General features: G+C 48.4%; 1 protein-coding gene across 1 annotated transcript; it reads left to right on the forward strand.

The window, feature by feature from the left end:
• Positions 1-579: 579 nt before the first annotated feature.
• On the forward strand, positions 580-14,857 carry UBALD2 (UBA like domain containing 2). The gene is made up of 3 exons (XM_084647502.1): positions 580-1,087; positions 2,521-2,583; positions 13,215-14,857. Exons 1-3 carry the CDS (start codon positions 968-970, stop codon positions 13,533-13,535), a joined length of 504 nt encoding a protein of 167 aa, XP_084503628.1. The 5' UTR covers positions 580-967; the 3' UTR covers positions 13,536-14,857.
• The last annotated feature ends 380 nt before the right edge of the window (positions 14,858-15,237 follow it).

Genomic DNA, 15,237 nt, shown 5'->3' on the forward strand with positions numbered 1-15,237 from the left:
CAGAAATGCAGAGTTGTGACATTGCAGCTTTTTACCAGGGCGGAAATTGGCTGCCGTTGTTTGGCCATGTCTCAAAACTAATCAAAAATAAATAAATAACAACCCTCAACCCCCAGGATTAAATAAACTGCAAGAATCGGAAGTTGCAAATGTGCTTTCTATTGTGATAAATTTGGTTCTCAGGATCACTCGTTCTTTCAAAGGAAATGAGTCAGAGCTGTTTCTGCTCTTGCTCAGTCGAGTCCTGCTTTTCCAGCTGAGCATGTTGGTTTCAATGAAGCTCCTGAATGAACTTGGCTTTACAAACATTTTTTTTTTCAACCAGAGAAAAACAGAAAGGAGTGACAGCCAATCAACAAGCCGGCCGTGCTTTCCAGCTCAGTTCGCACAAGACCACAGCCTCACCCCGCCCCTGGAAAGACAGAGGCCAATGATGGACCTCTCCCGATCCAAAACACAGCAGCCATCCAATGGGGAAAGAGCCCGATGGCTCATTCTCCCCCAATGAAGCATGAGCTGGGGGGGAAGGGAGCGAGAGAAACAGCCACAGCCTGGGGAGCTGGAAGATTCGAATCGAACGTTCATACATGTGAAGAACACCGCGGTGGCCAATCAGCGGGCTCGGAACGCCGGGAACTGAACGTTGAGACACCTCCGGTCTCCCCCCCCCCAATCGTTCCCCACATGCTCCTCCCCTGCTGCTGTTGTTTGTGGTGCTCAAGCAGCCGAGGAGCCGGGGCAGGGGGGAGCACAGCATAACCGGCTCGGTGCCGACTGAAGCAGGCGGGGGGAAGCAGGGGTGGCTTGGCCGATCCGAGGAGCCAGGGGGAGCCGAGTGTGGGGCGGAGGAGAAGGAGGGAAGGGCCTTTGTGGATTTCTCCTCCCCACGCACGCCGCAGCGGCACCGTGTGTGTGTGTGTGTGTTCTGCCCCGCTTCCCCCGTTGTTGTGGTTTCGTTTCTCTCGCCATGTCGGTGAATATGGAGGAGCTGAGGCACCAGGTCATGATCAACCAGTTCGTGCTGGCCGCGGGCTGCGCGGCCGACCAGGCGAAGCAATTGCTGCAGGCGGCTCACTGGCAGTTCGAGGTGCGTGGCGTGGCGTGGCGTGGCTTGACCAGGCGGGGGGGGACGGACGACACCCCACGGGGGCGCAGGGTCCGTGGGAGCCTCGCGTGCCGCTCCTCCTGCCTTTCCTTCCACCCTCGGATTCACCCCTTTCCTCCGCCTCATCGCTTCTCCTTTCTCGCTAAAACAGTTGGCCTTGGAAACAGTTGTGGGGGTGGAATGTGTGTGTGTACGCGGCTTTAAATAACAACAGAGCTGGGACACCCGGCCGGCCGTGCCACACGGGGCCCTGGCGCCGCCGCTGAATGGCAAGCTGCACATAAACCATCCTTTTACTAGGACTTCATTACGATTACCTATTGCAGCAAGTGCCTTCAGGGGCCAGCAACTCACGAGGCCTCGCACGTAATGTCTGTTGCTGCTGTTGTGGGAAGAGGGGAGAGTACATTTTATTCATGTAATTTCCTGGCGGGGGGAACTGGCTTGCAGATCTCCTGGTACCAATTTATGTATTGCGCTGTAACTAAATCTGTGGCTCTCCTGGGCCGTGGAATGAAGCATAGGAACGTGGTCTGGTCTCTCTTCGCCCCGATTTCTGTGGTGGGGGAGAGAATTCATAGGGGAAGCTTGCTCCAGAGCTGGGGAGAGGATTCACTACGGAGTGAACCCCTTCCCAGCCCCACACGGAGCTGATGAATACGGAGAAAGCCTGTGTAGTAAAATGCGGTGTACCCGTTTTTCGGTTGTGTTTTTTTTTTTAAACGGGGGGATGTTATGTAAGGTGAGAACGGCTTTAACTCCCTACACGTGGATAAAGACGGGGGGAGGAAGCGGATGACAAGTGTAGTTTAAAAAAAACAAAACTGTTCACATCAAAGGAAATAATTACACGTGGGGCTTTGTCAATTTCTTGCTGGCCTGTGGGCGAAGGCTTACATTCCTGGGGAGACTTCATTACCCTGCCCCTTTTCCTTCCCTGATTTAATGTCACTCGTGTTAACGAAACCGACATGGGGTCTCTTGGCCAGATTTTACTGAAGCGCTTTGCTGGTACTTCGGCCGGATTCTTCCTTGCCTGCAGTGTTTTGTGTTTCTGGATTAGGGAGGCATGGGATCAATCCAGTTGGGGAAGGGCTCGGGGCTGTGTTCTTGTTTTGGATTCCTTTGTAGCTTCATTCCTCCTTTTGCGAGGGAGAAAATTAGCATTTCAAAGCCAGTCTATGCCTGTGTTGTGAAATGCAAAGGGCTAGATCAGTCGTGTTTGTTTGTTGTCTCAAATGATTTGTTTACAGTTGAAACGTACTTTAAGGGAGGAAAAACAAGATCCAATCACTTGTTTTATAAAACAAAACATTTCCAGGGTCTTTACTAACACTAGCCCCTATCCTGTGTGTTTGCATTTCCCCCTTTGCTCTGTCTGGCTGCTGGAATTAACTAATTGTTGTTTTTTGCAGACTGCTTTGAGTGCATTTTTTCAAGAAACTAACATTCCCAACAATCATCACCACCATCAAATGGTAAGTGACCCAAACTTCACAGACACGTGCTGTTCCCTATGGTATCTTCACTTCCTGTGGGCTAGAATGAAATTTACAGTGGTGTCTTTACTCTCTTCCCTCCCCCCCTCCCCTGCCCCATTCCTTAATCTCATGAATAAATGAAATCCGAAGAGGTTATTTCTTATCTCTGATAGCCTCATAAAAGCAGCTACAAATGCTTCATCAGATGCCACTCTTACCCATCCCCTTACCTGTTAAAGTTTTCTTGTGAAAAGCCATATAAAAATATGGAACCAAGGGGAGGGATTCCCTCCTTTTGCACAGGCAGGGTCTGCATTTTTAGAGGCCACTTTTGATACTGGGGAGGGGAACATGAGGCTGCAAGCAGAAGTGGTTGTGCATTCAAAACTGTCAGTCCTCGTGACAGCCATATTGGTCTGCAACAAGAGAAATACACAGACTGAAAATGTAAACAGGAGCCAAAATGTCTGCCAGGAAATAGTTTGTCTTCACATAGATCTAGATAGTTATAACAAGTAAAAGATCTAAGTGAATTGGGATGGGAAAGGGGGGCAGGCCCTTTCCCTTGAATGTTTCCTTAGAACTTTCAGCAAAACTTTACTTGACCTTGGCTGAGGGCAAGTCTCTTTAGCGAAACAGAGGAAGTTTTTTTAGGAAACTAAACCAGTGCTGTGTATGAGGATAATAGTAGATGGAGGCTAAGTCATAGATTTTTCTTTTCCTGTACTTGCCATTGTTAAAACCTGCGGCCAGTTCTAAAAGATTTGGAATAAAACAGAAAAATGGCTCTTGGGAACTTTGTATTAATGCTCTTATTTCCTCACTTATTTTTTCCCTTCCTGGCACAAAATTTCTCCCCAGCATTAGAGTATTATGGTAGCACCTAGAAGCCTCAGCAGAAACAGTTCCCTATTGTGCTAGGTGCTGTGCAAACAGCCCTACCCTGAAGAGCTTGCCATCTAAATAGACAAGACTGATTGTGGGAGGGGAAACTGAGGCACAGATTAAATTACTTGCCCAAGGTCATGCAGCAAGCTGGTGGCTGAGCTGGACATAGAAGTCAGATAGGCACTGGACTGAGTCTCAGGATTTCTTGCTAGCACACTAGGAAAGCCTTCAGAAAAGGAACTAGATTTATCTTGTTCCTTTACTCCTAGGCTTAACACTAGATTTATCCTATCTTGTATTTGTAAATGAGCTTGGAAATTCATAGGCACCGTCCTTGGGTGGCTTGATTGAGGGCAAGCTTTCACTAAAGCTAGAGGTTGCAGTTACTAGTTTACAAACCCGGATCAAACTCTGAAGATGCAGAGGTGATTCAAGGTGTTTCAAATGCTTAACTCACAGCAGGAGTGATTCCTTACCAATCTGAATCATTTAATGCCTGGTTGCTACAGGAAGCTTAACGAGTTTTAATCAGGCTGGTTTACACCAGAGTATTAGAAACCCCAAACTGGAATATGAACAGAAGTGAAATCTCCCTCCAAGCTCTCTCTCTCTCTTTTTTTTTTTTTTTTTTAAATAAGGGAGGCCAACATTTTAGCCAATAGCTTAAAAAAATCACTGACATTCAACGCTGAACGCTCATTTCTGGTGTTCTAAAAATCTTTGAACCCTGATACTTAGTCAGATGCAGGAGCAGTGACACTGGCATGCTTGTCCCATTACTCATAAAATGATTCGACACTCAGATCTAAGCAGATCTTCAGTTATGACGTTGTCTCATCAAAATAAAAAGGCAGAGGAGCCTGTCCCTGAATGCTTTAGAACCTCTCAGTGCTGTCCAGCTTTCACCCTCTTCATTATAAGCTTACAAATGCTGGATTCCCTAAAAGCGGCTTAATAGTATTTCCAAGCAAAGGAAATCTTGGCTGCTTGGTAGGCTAGCTTCACCCCTCCCTCTTTTTATAACCAGTTACACATTAATCAGGAAACTGGTATACATGTCATGATCCGCAATGTGACCCTTCTGTTTGCCAAATGTTATTCATCTCTTGTTCCCAGATACTAGTCTGACTTTTGTGCCACATTTTTGTTGTTGGGTGGCGTTCCCTGCCCTAACGTCTTGAGATTTCTGCTCAAACTTAAATGCCATGAACAATTCTGATCACTGAGAGAATGGAGAGTAAGAGGAGAGCTTTTACGGTATCTTGATTTGTTCTGAAACACAATTGTACAAGTAAAGCTATGAGCAAACCCCAACAAAATCACACAAAGTGAGCAGCTGTGCACCATCTCACAGATGTACCTGTTTCTCTTTAGATAAGGGATACTCCCCAGATCACAAATTCTTACATGCCATTAACCTTATACATAAGTCGCTCATATTATCCTATTTCCAGCCTGTCGATACACCCATCTGAAATGCGATCTGAACCTTCTAAGTGAAGAATTTCTTGGGACACCCAAGGGTAACTTCATCAGTTTAAAAAAAAAAAAAGTATTCTTTGTGGACAGGAGAAAAGTCATGTAGCAAATGGGGTGCTTTTTAGTCCCCAGTCCTGCAGACTGCTCAGCCTGGCAACACCCCCAGGGAGCTCAACTGGAGTCTGGCTGCCTGAAATTCATTGCCAGATTGGGGCCTTTTACCTGGTAACTGAAAGTTCCATATAATTTCCAGAACAGAAATGTCTAATAGCCAGATTTCACTTGTTGAAGGATAGACTCAAACTGTGAGTGTCCAGATTCTAAAGCGGCTCTAAGTTGTTGAATTGTTTGGTTTTGGGGTGGTTTTTGTTTTTAACTGGATGGATAAACTGACAGTGGAATCTGCTCTAGCTTTTTACTGGATCTGATTAGTTGCAGTAAAATGTAGGGGATATTGATATTGACATAGCTGGATGGGAAGTTAATCAGCCCTCCTGATAAAACTGCAGGTCCTTGCCTGCAACAAGGAGGGTCTCTGTCCCTGCATACAGATGCCCCGATCACCCCCCTTTGGCCCCTGTCTTCTGCTGCTGTCTGTTCCGTTCCTCTCCCCACGCCATGGTGCGTTGGGAAAAATCACAGGAGCAAAAAGGTGCCTGCAGAATGCAAGCAAAATATCCCCCCTTGTGTTCCGGTGTTCCAGCTGTTTTCTCAAGCACGGGCTGGTGTATTAAGGATCCAAATGAGGCAGGTTTGAGACCCACCTTTCCCTGCCCTTGGATGTACAGAAGTCAGTCCTTAAAGCAGCAAATGCCTCTGTGGCAAGGAGCTGATACCCTGAAAGGTTTGGGTCCTGTAAAGCAAACCAGCCAGAAAAGAGGAGCCCATTTGTCCTTGTTGCTTTTTGTTTGTTTTAATCACTTTGTTTAAAAAAAAATAATAATTCTCCTCCTGCCCCTGGGGTGAAGGTTCAGCTCCCGCTGGAGTGCGTTTCTCTGGCCAGTGTTTTCGTTAAACCTGCAATATCCAGCCAATGCACAAAAGTCCAGCAGCTCAGAAGCCCCATCCCTCCAGTTTTTTCATGCTGTCACGTGGGGTCGTGTCTTCTGAGCACAAACGAGATTAACTTATTTATTCAACCTGTCAAATGGGCTTGTCCTGAAGGCAGCTGAGCACCAAAGAATAAAAAGCAATTCAAGTTATTGATGGTGTCTGAATGAAAAGGACCCAGGGGAATTTGGGGATCAAACCCACCTCTTTTCCTCCATTTTTCAGGCAGAAGTCTGAGGGGCAGCATCCTGTTACTCTGGGGTACACCTGGAGTAACTCCACTGAAATCAGCTGGGACTGATCCTGCTACCCCAAGTGTAGCTGAGATCAGAATCTAGCCCCTTAGGGAATAAATGGCCCTTACACCATCTCTTGAAGTTCACAAACAAACTCAGGCTCTGCTGGTCCAACAGAGGAAGTGGAATAGGACTTGCGTAGCCAGAGCCTGCAAGTTGTGATATTTCTCTCCTATTGCTCCCCGCAACCAACAGAGCATCTGGGGACCTGTAGCTATGTATTGCAAATCACTTTCTGCTGGCTGTCACTTCTCCCGAAACGATGATCATTTCTTCTGCCTTTCTCTTTGACGGAAGATTTAGGCACTCAGGCCACTTTGCACATGACCTGGTTTGCGTTCAGTAATTTGTACCGCCCTAACCCCGGGTGATGAGAACTACTCTGTGTGGGTAACATGGCAGAATTGGGCCTGCTGTCTTTAAACTAAGGTGAGATGAGGACAACCCACCTAGATTCCTTTTGGCTGCACCATTTAGGGATGCTTTCAAACTACGTTATTGGAGCGCTTTGCATAATCCCAGCTGTCACCAAGAATCACCAAGAGAAGATACAAAAGTTATGTGGGAAGAAGAAGGTAAATCCTGAAACTCTCTGTTAGTGTATTCACTACATAGGAATAGCCAGACTGGATCAGACCCAAGATCTATCTAGTTCAGTATTCCAGCTGTGACAGAGGCCAGTGTAAGAATCCCACAGGAGATAGATGCTCCCTAATCCTCCCACCAAAGATTTCTGTCTAGTACTTAATAATTAAAGATTGTCTTAAACCTTGAAGCATGAGGTTTTGTCTCGTCCAAAATTAATTAGCGCTACCTATAGCAACTCTGGATATTATTATCAAGAGTAAAAGATTGGGCACTTATATGAATACGTTTTTAGCACTACTGACCTCCTGTGGCAATGAATTCCACAGTCTAATTAGATAAGAAATCATTAGGCTGGGAAAATCAGTTAGATTGCCTGTTAGGTTGTGTGGCAAACACTTAAAAAAACAAAACAAAAAACCTTAGACATGAGTCTTAAGATCTTGAACGCACTCACCCTTCTCCTCCCCAAACCGATATGGGCAACTGTGTATGGTGGGGGAGTGAATCAGGTTTACTGCAACTTCACTCCCATAGAATTGGCACCAGTTACAAAATTCTGCCTCTTCACTCCCTCCCAGCACACAAGGCAGCTGTATGAAAGAGCCTGTTTGCAGGCACAAATTTTGAGGGTACAAAGAAAGAGGCTTCTTAGAAACTTGACACATAATATTTCATATAAGATGGGTTTAATTAAGATAGCTATACCCAAGTCTCAATGACCTGCAGGAGGATTGTGGCAGCTCTTCCTTTCTAGATGAGTAGAACATACATGAAGAACAAGTACAATGTTTAGAAGTTAACTTAGGCCTGGTTTACTCACAAAGTTGAACACAATAAGTGTTTGATCTGATTTCTTAAACCAATGCGGATCCCTTTGTGGACACTTAGTTCAATTTAAACCTGACTTTTACGAGTGGAGCTTCAAGCTGCAATAAAACGAGTTCAGAGAGTCCACACACTCAGGTTTGCACTAGAGCAACTGAATCAGTTTTTAAACTGGTGCAACGTCTGTGTGTGGACAAGGTTTTGGTGCAGTGCTTCTCTTTAAGGGGAAGACACATACAGATCTTGTCCTTTGTAAAAATCCAGCAAACCCCTTGTCCTTTTTAAAACATGCTTTCCGAACCGCTTGGAGGCAGACTCTGGGAATTGTTCTTACAAGACTGTTTATAAAGAGGGTGTTTTCCGGAAGGTCGGTAATGGAGTCTCACGCCAGGTAGCGATTTTGGAGATTATGCCCAAGACTAAAACTAGCAACTCTGCTTCCGGTTGCTGAGCTATAGGATTCATTCTGCAGCTTTTGTTTGTTGTTGTTGAAGGGGGCGGTTAGGAAGGGTGAGTCACTGTGTGTGTGTGTTGCAATGCCTTCCCTTCCCTCATGCCTGCACCCTCCCCCATTCATTATTTTGGCCAGTGTTGGTATTTCTTAAGTTCTGGGCTTGCCGTTCTGCCCTGGGCCGCTAGAGGGGAGCAGCTGGGACAGTCTCCCTCTCTGGGTTTGTCCCTCTTGTAGCAGGAGGGACTGATTCCACTAGTGACTTCCTGAACCTTTCCTTTGAATCACAAGGGTGTGACCTTTGTGGGCTGTGTTCCTAACTTCTCTTTATCCAGGCGCAACCATGCGATTTTCTGTGAAGCATCCCCCTTTTGTTACTGTGCTGATCGAGGCCCTGATTTGGCAAAGCACTCACCCACGTGCTTAAAGTTAAGCACGTGCCAAAGTCTTTGCTGAATCAGGACCTGTCTCGAGCAGGGGACTGCATCTTATCAGCTTTTTTGCCTCCAGCCAAGTGCATCGAAGTTGATTGACCCCCCACAGACGTCAGAGCCTGATGATGATACAGGCTGCTGCCTGCTCCCCGTACATCCCAGGCTATCCGGTTTTCTGCCTCTGCTAGTTATGGTTTTTTTCACATCCATTCTGCTGCTCCATAGACTGGGTGGCGTGCGCTCTGTGCACTAGCTTTAGCTAGCTTGCTCCGTCTCTCGTGGGCTGGTCTCGGAGTTGGAGTTTTCTCTCTCACCGCCGTTGCACAGAGAGGGTGTGACACTGATTACAAAAATATAAAGACCTATCACAAGACTAAGCTGGAGCCCTGGGGACGGCCTAGAAAGGAGGGGGGGGGCGCGGCACGGCGGGAGGGGGAGGGCACTTGAGACTAAAATTAGAACGAATGCACAGAACTATCCTGGTTTACCAGGAAATGGAAAAAAGCTGATAAGTTGCTTTTCACAGTGGCTGTTGTGTTTGTCCTCTCTGAAGTTTTTGGGGGCGTGTATAAATCCACTTCTTTCTCACTCCCTTAGAGCTGGGTAAATTGTGACTGGGGGATAGTTAGAAGGTGAGATCATCTAAATAGCCAAGAACAGTCTTGCAAAGGACCACTAGCCCCAGCACAAAATTTACTCATCCACCCTTCACCTGGATTATAATGGAGGGAAGTTTATTTGCATTACAGTAGCAGCTAGGGGCCTCAAGGGAGAACTTCCTCATCTGTCCAGCATTGCTTGCTGGGGGCTGGTAGAGTTCTGCAAGGGAGACCTGAAAAAAGTTAGATCGTGTAAAATCTTTGGTGCAAAGACCTCTCCTGTCTGTCTCTCTGGCACCACCCACACCAGTGGTCTGAGTGTACAAAGATTGCTTCACTTCTGCAAACGGTTGCATAGCTAGTCCCCCCCCCCCCCCCCCCCGAGGTTTTGTCCCCTGAGATGGCTGTAACGATCTGATGACTTCTCCTTCCTCTTCGCTTTATATGAGTTGTGCACGGGGCCTGCCAGTCCTAGAGGGTGCTTCTGCGGCCTCTAATGCACTTCCCTGCTCCCCAGTCAGGTTCCTCCCCTTCACTCTCCCAAACCTATGGCATATTCTGTCCTTCTGAACACATTGTTTCTCCCGGTCTATTTATAGTGGGTGGAAATGTCAGATGGGGGGTTGGGGGGCCTCTCTGATTTTGCCTTTAAAAAATCCCAAACAAACCTCTCTGTTTCACCTCTTAAACACGCCTTTGAAAGATTCACAGATTATGAAGGTGGGACAAGCTGAGCCAATCAGACTGTGCTGAGGGCATTTGCCATCCCCCAGTGTCCTCGGTGCTGGGGGGGTGGGGGTAGAGCCTGGGGATTGAGGAGCAGAGTGGCAGTAACCCAATCAGAGCAAAGTCCTCAGTGAGACCACAGAGGCAGCCGCTCATCCTGCAAGTTCTGTTTGTTGTGGTAACGCTCCTGTCTCGGTTGCTACCCTGGGTCGCTGGGATATTGTTAACATGAGGCCCTGGTGAGTCCAGAGAGGGGACCCACAATCTGGACACTTGTTCAGCAGCAGGAGTAGCACTGCATGTACACACGTCTCCTCCCCCTCCCTCCCCCCAACGAGACCGCTGATCAGGCAGACACTCACTGCCATGTGTTCAGGGGCTGCTTTATAGCCTCTGAATCACATTTTTTCCATTGGAACCTTTAACTCCTAGTGAATGGGAAAAACTGAACCCGAGTCCAGCCACGGGTTAGCCGGGAGATCAGATCTCTTGTACTAGATCCATGGTTTTCATGGAAACTGTTTGGAGAGATGCGTGGGGAAGGTTGTGGTTTGCAAGACCCTTTACTCCTGTAAGAGCTGAAATTTCCTTTCACCCTCTTCATTCCCCTCCACTGGCTATAGGCAGACATGGCACTGCTCTGATATCTGCAACATACGCTCTTGGACTTAACCCAAAGGGAGCCTGTGAGTTTTAGAGCAGAGGCTGGAAACTCAGGTAGATCCAGCTTCTCTCACACTAGTGATGCCTTGCAAAAAAGAAGTGGTAATAGATCAGAGGAAGAAATAATACAGGCCTGATTGCCTTGGAAAGGCATGAGGAGGAACCATAGAGCTACTTTGGTTATGTTCACGTCCTAAATTATGCTGACTACAATGCTGGATTTGTTGTCAGACCCTGGATGTGGAGATCCATTCATGTGCTTTTGGAAATTGAGTTTCTAGATTTTTGTCATGTCAGTTATAACTTTTGAAAATACCTGCAACTTGCAAAACAGATCACAAGGGCAGAATAGGAGGCACTTTATCAGAATATTGGGACAGTCTTTCAGGGAGGCACCTGGAACTGGTTTGTCACCTTTTTCACGACCTTCTGGTTGACTCTTTTTAGGGTTGTTTCTTGTAGTAAATTAAAGGGACTCTCCATTGATTTGACCCAAAAGTTAGGCTTTAAAAAATAAAAACAAAAAACCCTAGAAATGTTTCTGGGACCTTTAAAAACTCTGTTGCTTGGAGTTGGGCTTTTAAAGTAAAATTTCCCCTGCAGGGGGTTGCAATTAAAGCAGGGAGTGAAATGGCTAGTTTATTTTTACTATCACAACACGTTTGAAAGAATAAATGCCAACTAGACTTTCAAAATCTCTCAATTTCAAGTACCGTTAGTATTCGACTAATCGGACCCCAACCTCCAAGTCAGATTTGTCTGGGGATTGTTTTTTGTTTGTTTACACCTATTGTTACAGTAACTCCTAGGATACTGGAACTGAACAGTTATTTGAAACATTCCCTTTTTGGCTGGTTTGTTCATTTGGCAGCATTTTGCATATAGCCAGTTTCATCCTTTTCCCCCCGTGAAATCAGTTAGTCAGTTTCCCCTCTTTGCCTGGGTGTCTCTGTCCTTTGCTGTTGCGTGAAAGGTTTTAAATAGGAAAATGTGACTATGACCACAGAGATTGACTGGTGGGGGGGGGGAATTGTTCAGGGACAGCTGGAGCACCCAAAACTACTCCTAACTCTGAGTACCAAGTGCAGCAGGCCCTGACCTTGGGGTTCCTAAGTACTACCATATTGCTACTAAATAATCTCCTTCATAACTGACTAGATTTCATTTCAGTTGCATCCCTTTAAAATAGCTTTACATATTTTAACCTGCTAGCGCCCCTTTAAGATCTTGATGCACAGCAGCAAGAGAATCCGGCAATGAAGTTCTGTGTACAGAGCCAGCACCAGCCTCAAAACAAAGCCAGGCAAAACACAAGAGAACAGGCTGAGCCCAGGGCAGAGCCTCGGTGAATTTCACCTGAAGGCCGGTGAAGGGGGAGAGCCTTGCACAGCCGCACCTTAAGCCCTGGAGCTTTTTAAAGCCAGTGTTGGGAAGAGGCTGTGCCAGGAGGGGCTGCAGCTTGCTGAGAGAATCCTGGGTGCTGCAAAGGGAGGAGCTGACTGCAGAGATTCAGATCCCGGTGCCTTTGGGAGGTGGGTGGAGGAGGGGTAGATTGGTTTCAGCCTGTTCTGAGGCTGGATGGCAGGTAAATGCCAAGATCTTCCAACGTGATCTGCGACTTTGGGATGTCCAAACTGAGAGGCCTTAGATTTCTGTGGCATGGACACGGGTCCCCCTCCCGCTGAGGGAGGCCGTGCAGTTGCAGAAAAGTTGGGCTTTACTGGTAGCATCAGTCAGAAGACGGCACCCTCCTTCCGAGGCAGAGCAGTGAGGACGTTCTGCTGTTTCATTGGCGTGCTTTGCAGCGGTTAGAAAGTGGTATTGTAGGGAGCCGGTGTCTGGCAGGCTAGCAAAGGTGTAGTGTGAGGTTCATCAGGTGCCCAAGGCCAGCAGGGGATGGGGACAAGCAGCAGGGCAAGACGTGGTAGAGGAATCTAAGGGCGGGGTTCCTTTGATACTGGAATAGGACAGAGACCACGATCCTGAATGGACCCCAGTGGGGTGGTCTGAACGCCATTACAGCAATGGCTCTCCTCCATCTCTGATGTCAGTGGCTTTACATCCCCTCGGTAGAGGTGCAGAGAGGCTGAGTAACTTTTCCAAGGCCAAACCAAGTTGGTGTCACCAGTGGAATTAGAGCCCAGGATACCCTGGGCCCGAGGCTTACAATCGGAGGACTCCAGCCCAGTGGACAGGGAAATGGAGCGGGACTCCCGCTTGAGGCATTTGTTGTGACCTTGGGCAAGGAACCAGTCTCTGTTGCCCTGTCTGTACAGTCAGTTGCGAACATCAGTTCAGCTCCACCATCACTGGGAGCCCTAGTTACACCAGCCACCGTTGTGGCTGCCACATCTGAGGCCTGCTCTGATCAGGGCTAGATGTTGTGGTGGCTGCAGCAGGATCAGTTCTGAGCAGCCCTACTGTAGGTGGCCATCGCTGGTGGCCTTCCAAACGTCACGGCAGGAGAAAAGTCGCAGCGAGAGGGCTGGTGTCGTCCTTCCTTGAGACTGAAATGGCTTAATCTGGGTAGTTCCCAGCTGACCATGATGGGCTCTGCCTTTCTCGCATGGTGTGGTGGTGGTCGCTGGTGTACAATCTGTCTGATGCTCTCTCCTTTCTCTCCCTGCAGATGTGCACACCTAGCAATACTCCAGCCACTCCTCCCAACTTCCCGGACGCGCTCGCTATGTTTTCTAAGCTGCGGACCTCAGAGAACCTACAGAGCAGCAACAGCCCCATCACATCGATGGCCTGCTCTCCACCGGGGAACTTCAGTCCCTTTTGGGCCTCCTCACCTCCCAATCACCAACCCGCCTGGATGCCACCGTCCTCTCCAACCAGCCACAACCTCCACCATCATCTCCACCATCAGCAGCCCATGTGGCCACCCGTGTCTCAGCAAGGAGGCTCCCAGCAGAAAGCTATGGCTGCAATGGATGGGCAGAGATAAGACTGGTTAACACTGAAGTGGCGGGGGAGGGAGGCTGGGGGTGGACAGGGGGGAGAACAGAGAAGAGGTGCAGGAGATCAGGGCGGTAGGGGAGGGGGTTCCCGAAGATCGCACTGGAATATTTTATAATTCTTTTTGTAACTCTGCTGGGATAGTTGTCAGCCCGTGTGGTTTTTCCCTTCCGGAGAGTCAATAACTGGTCTTCTTTTTTAATATATAACTATATAATATATAAATATCTAATGTATATAAATCCAGAGAGAATGAGAGCAATGGAAAGAGACTGGCAGCCTGGTGGGCAATCGCAGGATGGTGACGACACCGCTTGGCTGAAGAGGACATTGCTGGACACTGAGCGCTTCCCTTGCGCAGAGGAGGGGGTGGCTCAGAAGCTGTTGTCATTGGCTTCGCTTCCCCCCTCCCCTGTTCTTTGGCAGCTGCTGCTGGGGTGCCCCTAGATGAGACGGGGTTGGCCGTCAGAAGGCTGTATGACTCGGACCTGTGGCTTGCCTGAAATCTGCTCTTACCAAGTGAGGGAGGAGGGGGAGATGCACCCACTGAAACGTGGCCACTGTTGGAAAGCGTCCCACGCAGGGATGTAATGTGCTCCTTGAACCCGGAGCTCCCGTGCTGCAGGATCATGATTGGGGAAGGAAATGTATGGCTGCGCATTCAGCTTCCCTGCCGGAACAACTTGGGCCAGGAGGAGCATGGCACATTGCCAACACCTCTGCCCTCTCGGTAACACCTGGCTGCGTTTTGGCAGGCCCAGGAAACGGGCATCAGAAGCTCCCAAAGGACAGTGTGACTCCAAGATACTAGGTAGACCAGTCCACTGTAGGTCAGCGAGAGGATTCGGGGGTGGAGCTGGGGGTCTGGATTTCCTGGACATCCTTGCTGGGCGTGGTAAAGCCCTCCTCCTTTGGCCTCTGTTGAAAATCATCCATGTCTGCGGCACATCCCCCCGAAAACAAGCGAGCCTGGGATTCATGCTAATTAAATCTCACCGTGCCCAGGCCCCGGGATGCACCCTTTTGCCCCCTTCACCCTGGGGAACAGTTGGTCTCCTTCACCATCCTGCACTGGCCCTGTTCCTACACCAGACAATGCTCCGCATGGGGAGGCCGAGCTGGAAGGGCAGTTGTGTAAAGGACCATCCTCCCCCACCCAGCTCAGCGGCAGGGGCCAGGGGCTCCGTCCAGCCAGGGCAACAGGGAGGGGCTGCAGCTTTTGGGCTTTAGTTTCCAAATCAGAATCTTGCTTAAACAGGTTGAAGGTTTTTTATTAATTTAAAAATTAAAAAAAAAAAATCACTTTTTTAACCTAACGGCTCCCTGCCTTTTCTCTGCGCTGTTGCTGGGTAGCTTAAAAACAAGCCAGTGCCCTGATAATGGTGAGCGCCACACCAGGGCCAATGAGGGAGGCCAAGGGGCATGTCCCCCCACAGCTCCCCCTTCTGTGCACTCTGGTCTGGATTCTCACTCTCACCAGTCTGGCAGGGTAAAGGGGCCTTGGGGTGGCTGAAAGAGTACGAACGCCTCTTTGTACTGCATCCCTCTGGCCAAGGGGTGTTAGGGTGGGTCTAGGCTCAGAATTTTGTACTGACTTAACTGTCTGATTTAAGAACATAGGACAGCCATACTGGATCAGACCAGTGGTGTATCTAGCCCACTATCCTGTCTTCCAACACCAGGTGCTTCAG

Source organism: Lepidochelys olivacea (genome assembly GCF_965140295.1).
Source record: "Lepidochelys olivacea isolate rLepOli2 genome assembly, chromosome: 14".
NCBI classification, from domain to species: domain Eukaryota; kingdom Metazoa; phylum Chordata; order Testudines; family Cheloniidae; genus Lepidochelys; species Lepidochelys olivacea.

Coding starts and splice junctions, on each gene's coding strand:
- UBALD2 (XM_084647502.1), top strand. CDS start 968: ATGTCGGTGAATATGGAGGAGCTGAGGCACCAGGTCATGATCAACCAG. Junction 1,088..2,520: donor CGGCTCACTGGCAGTTCGAG/GTGCGTGGCGTG, acceptor TGTTTTTTGCAG/ACTGCTTTGAGTGCATTTTT. Junction 2,584..13,214: donor ATCATCACCACCATCAAATG/GTAAGTGACCCA, acceptor CTCTCCCTGCAG/ATGTGCACACCTAGCAATAC.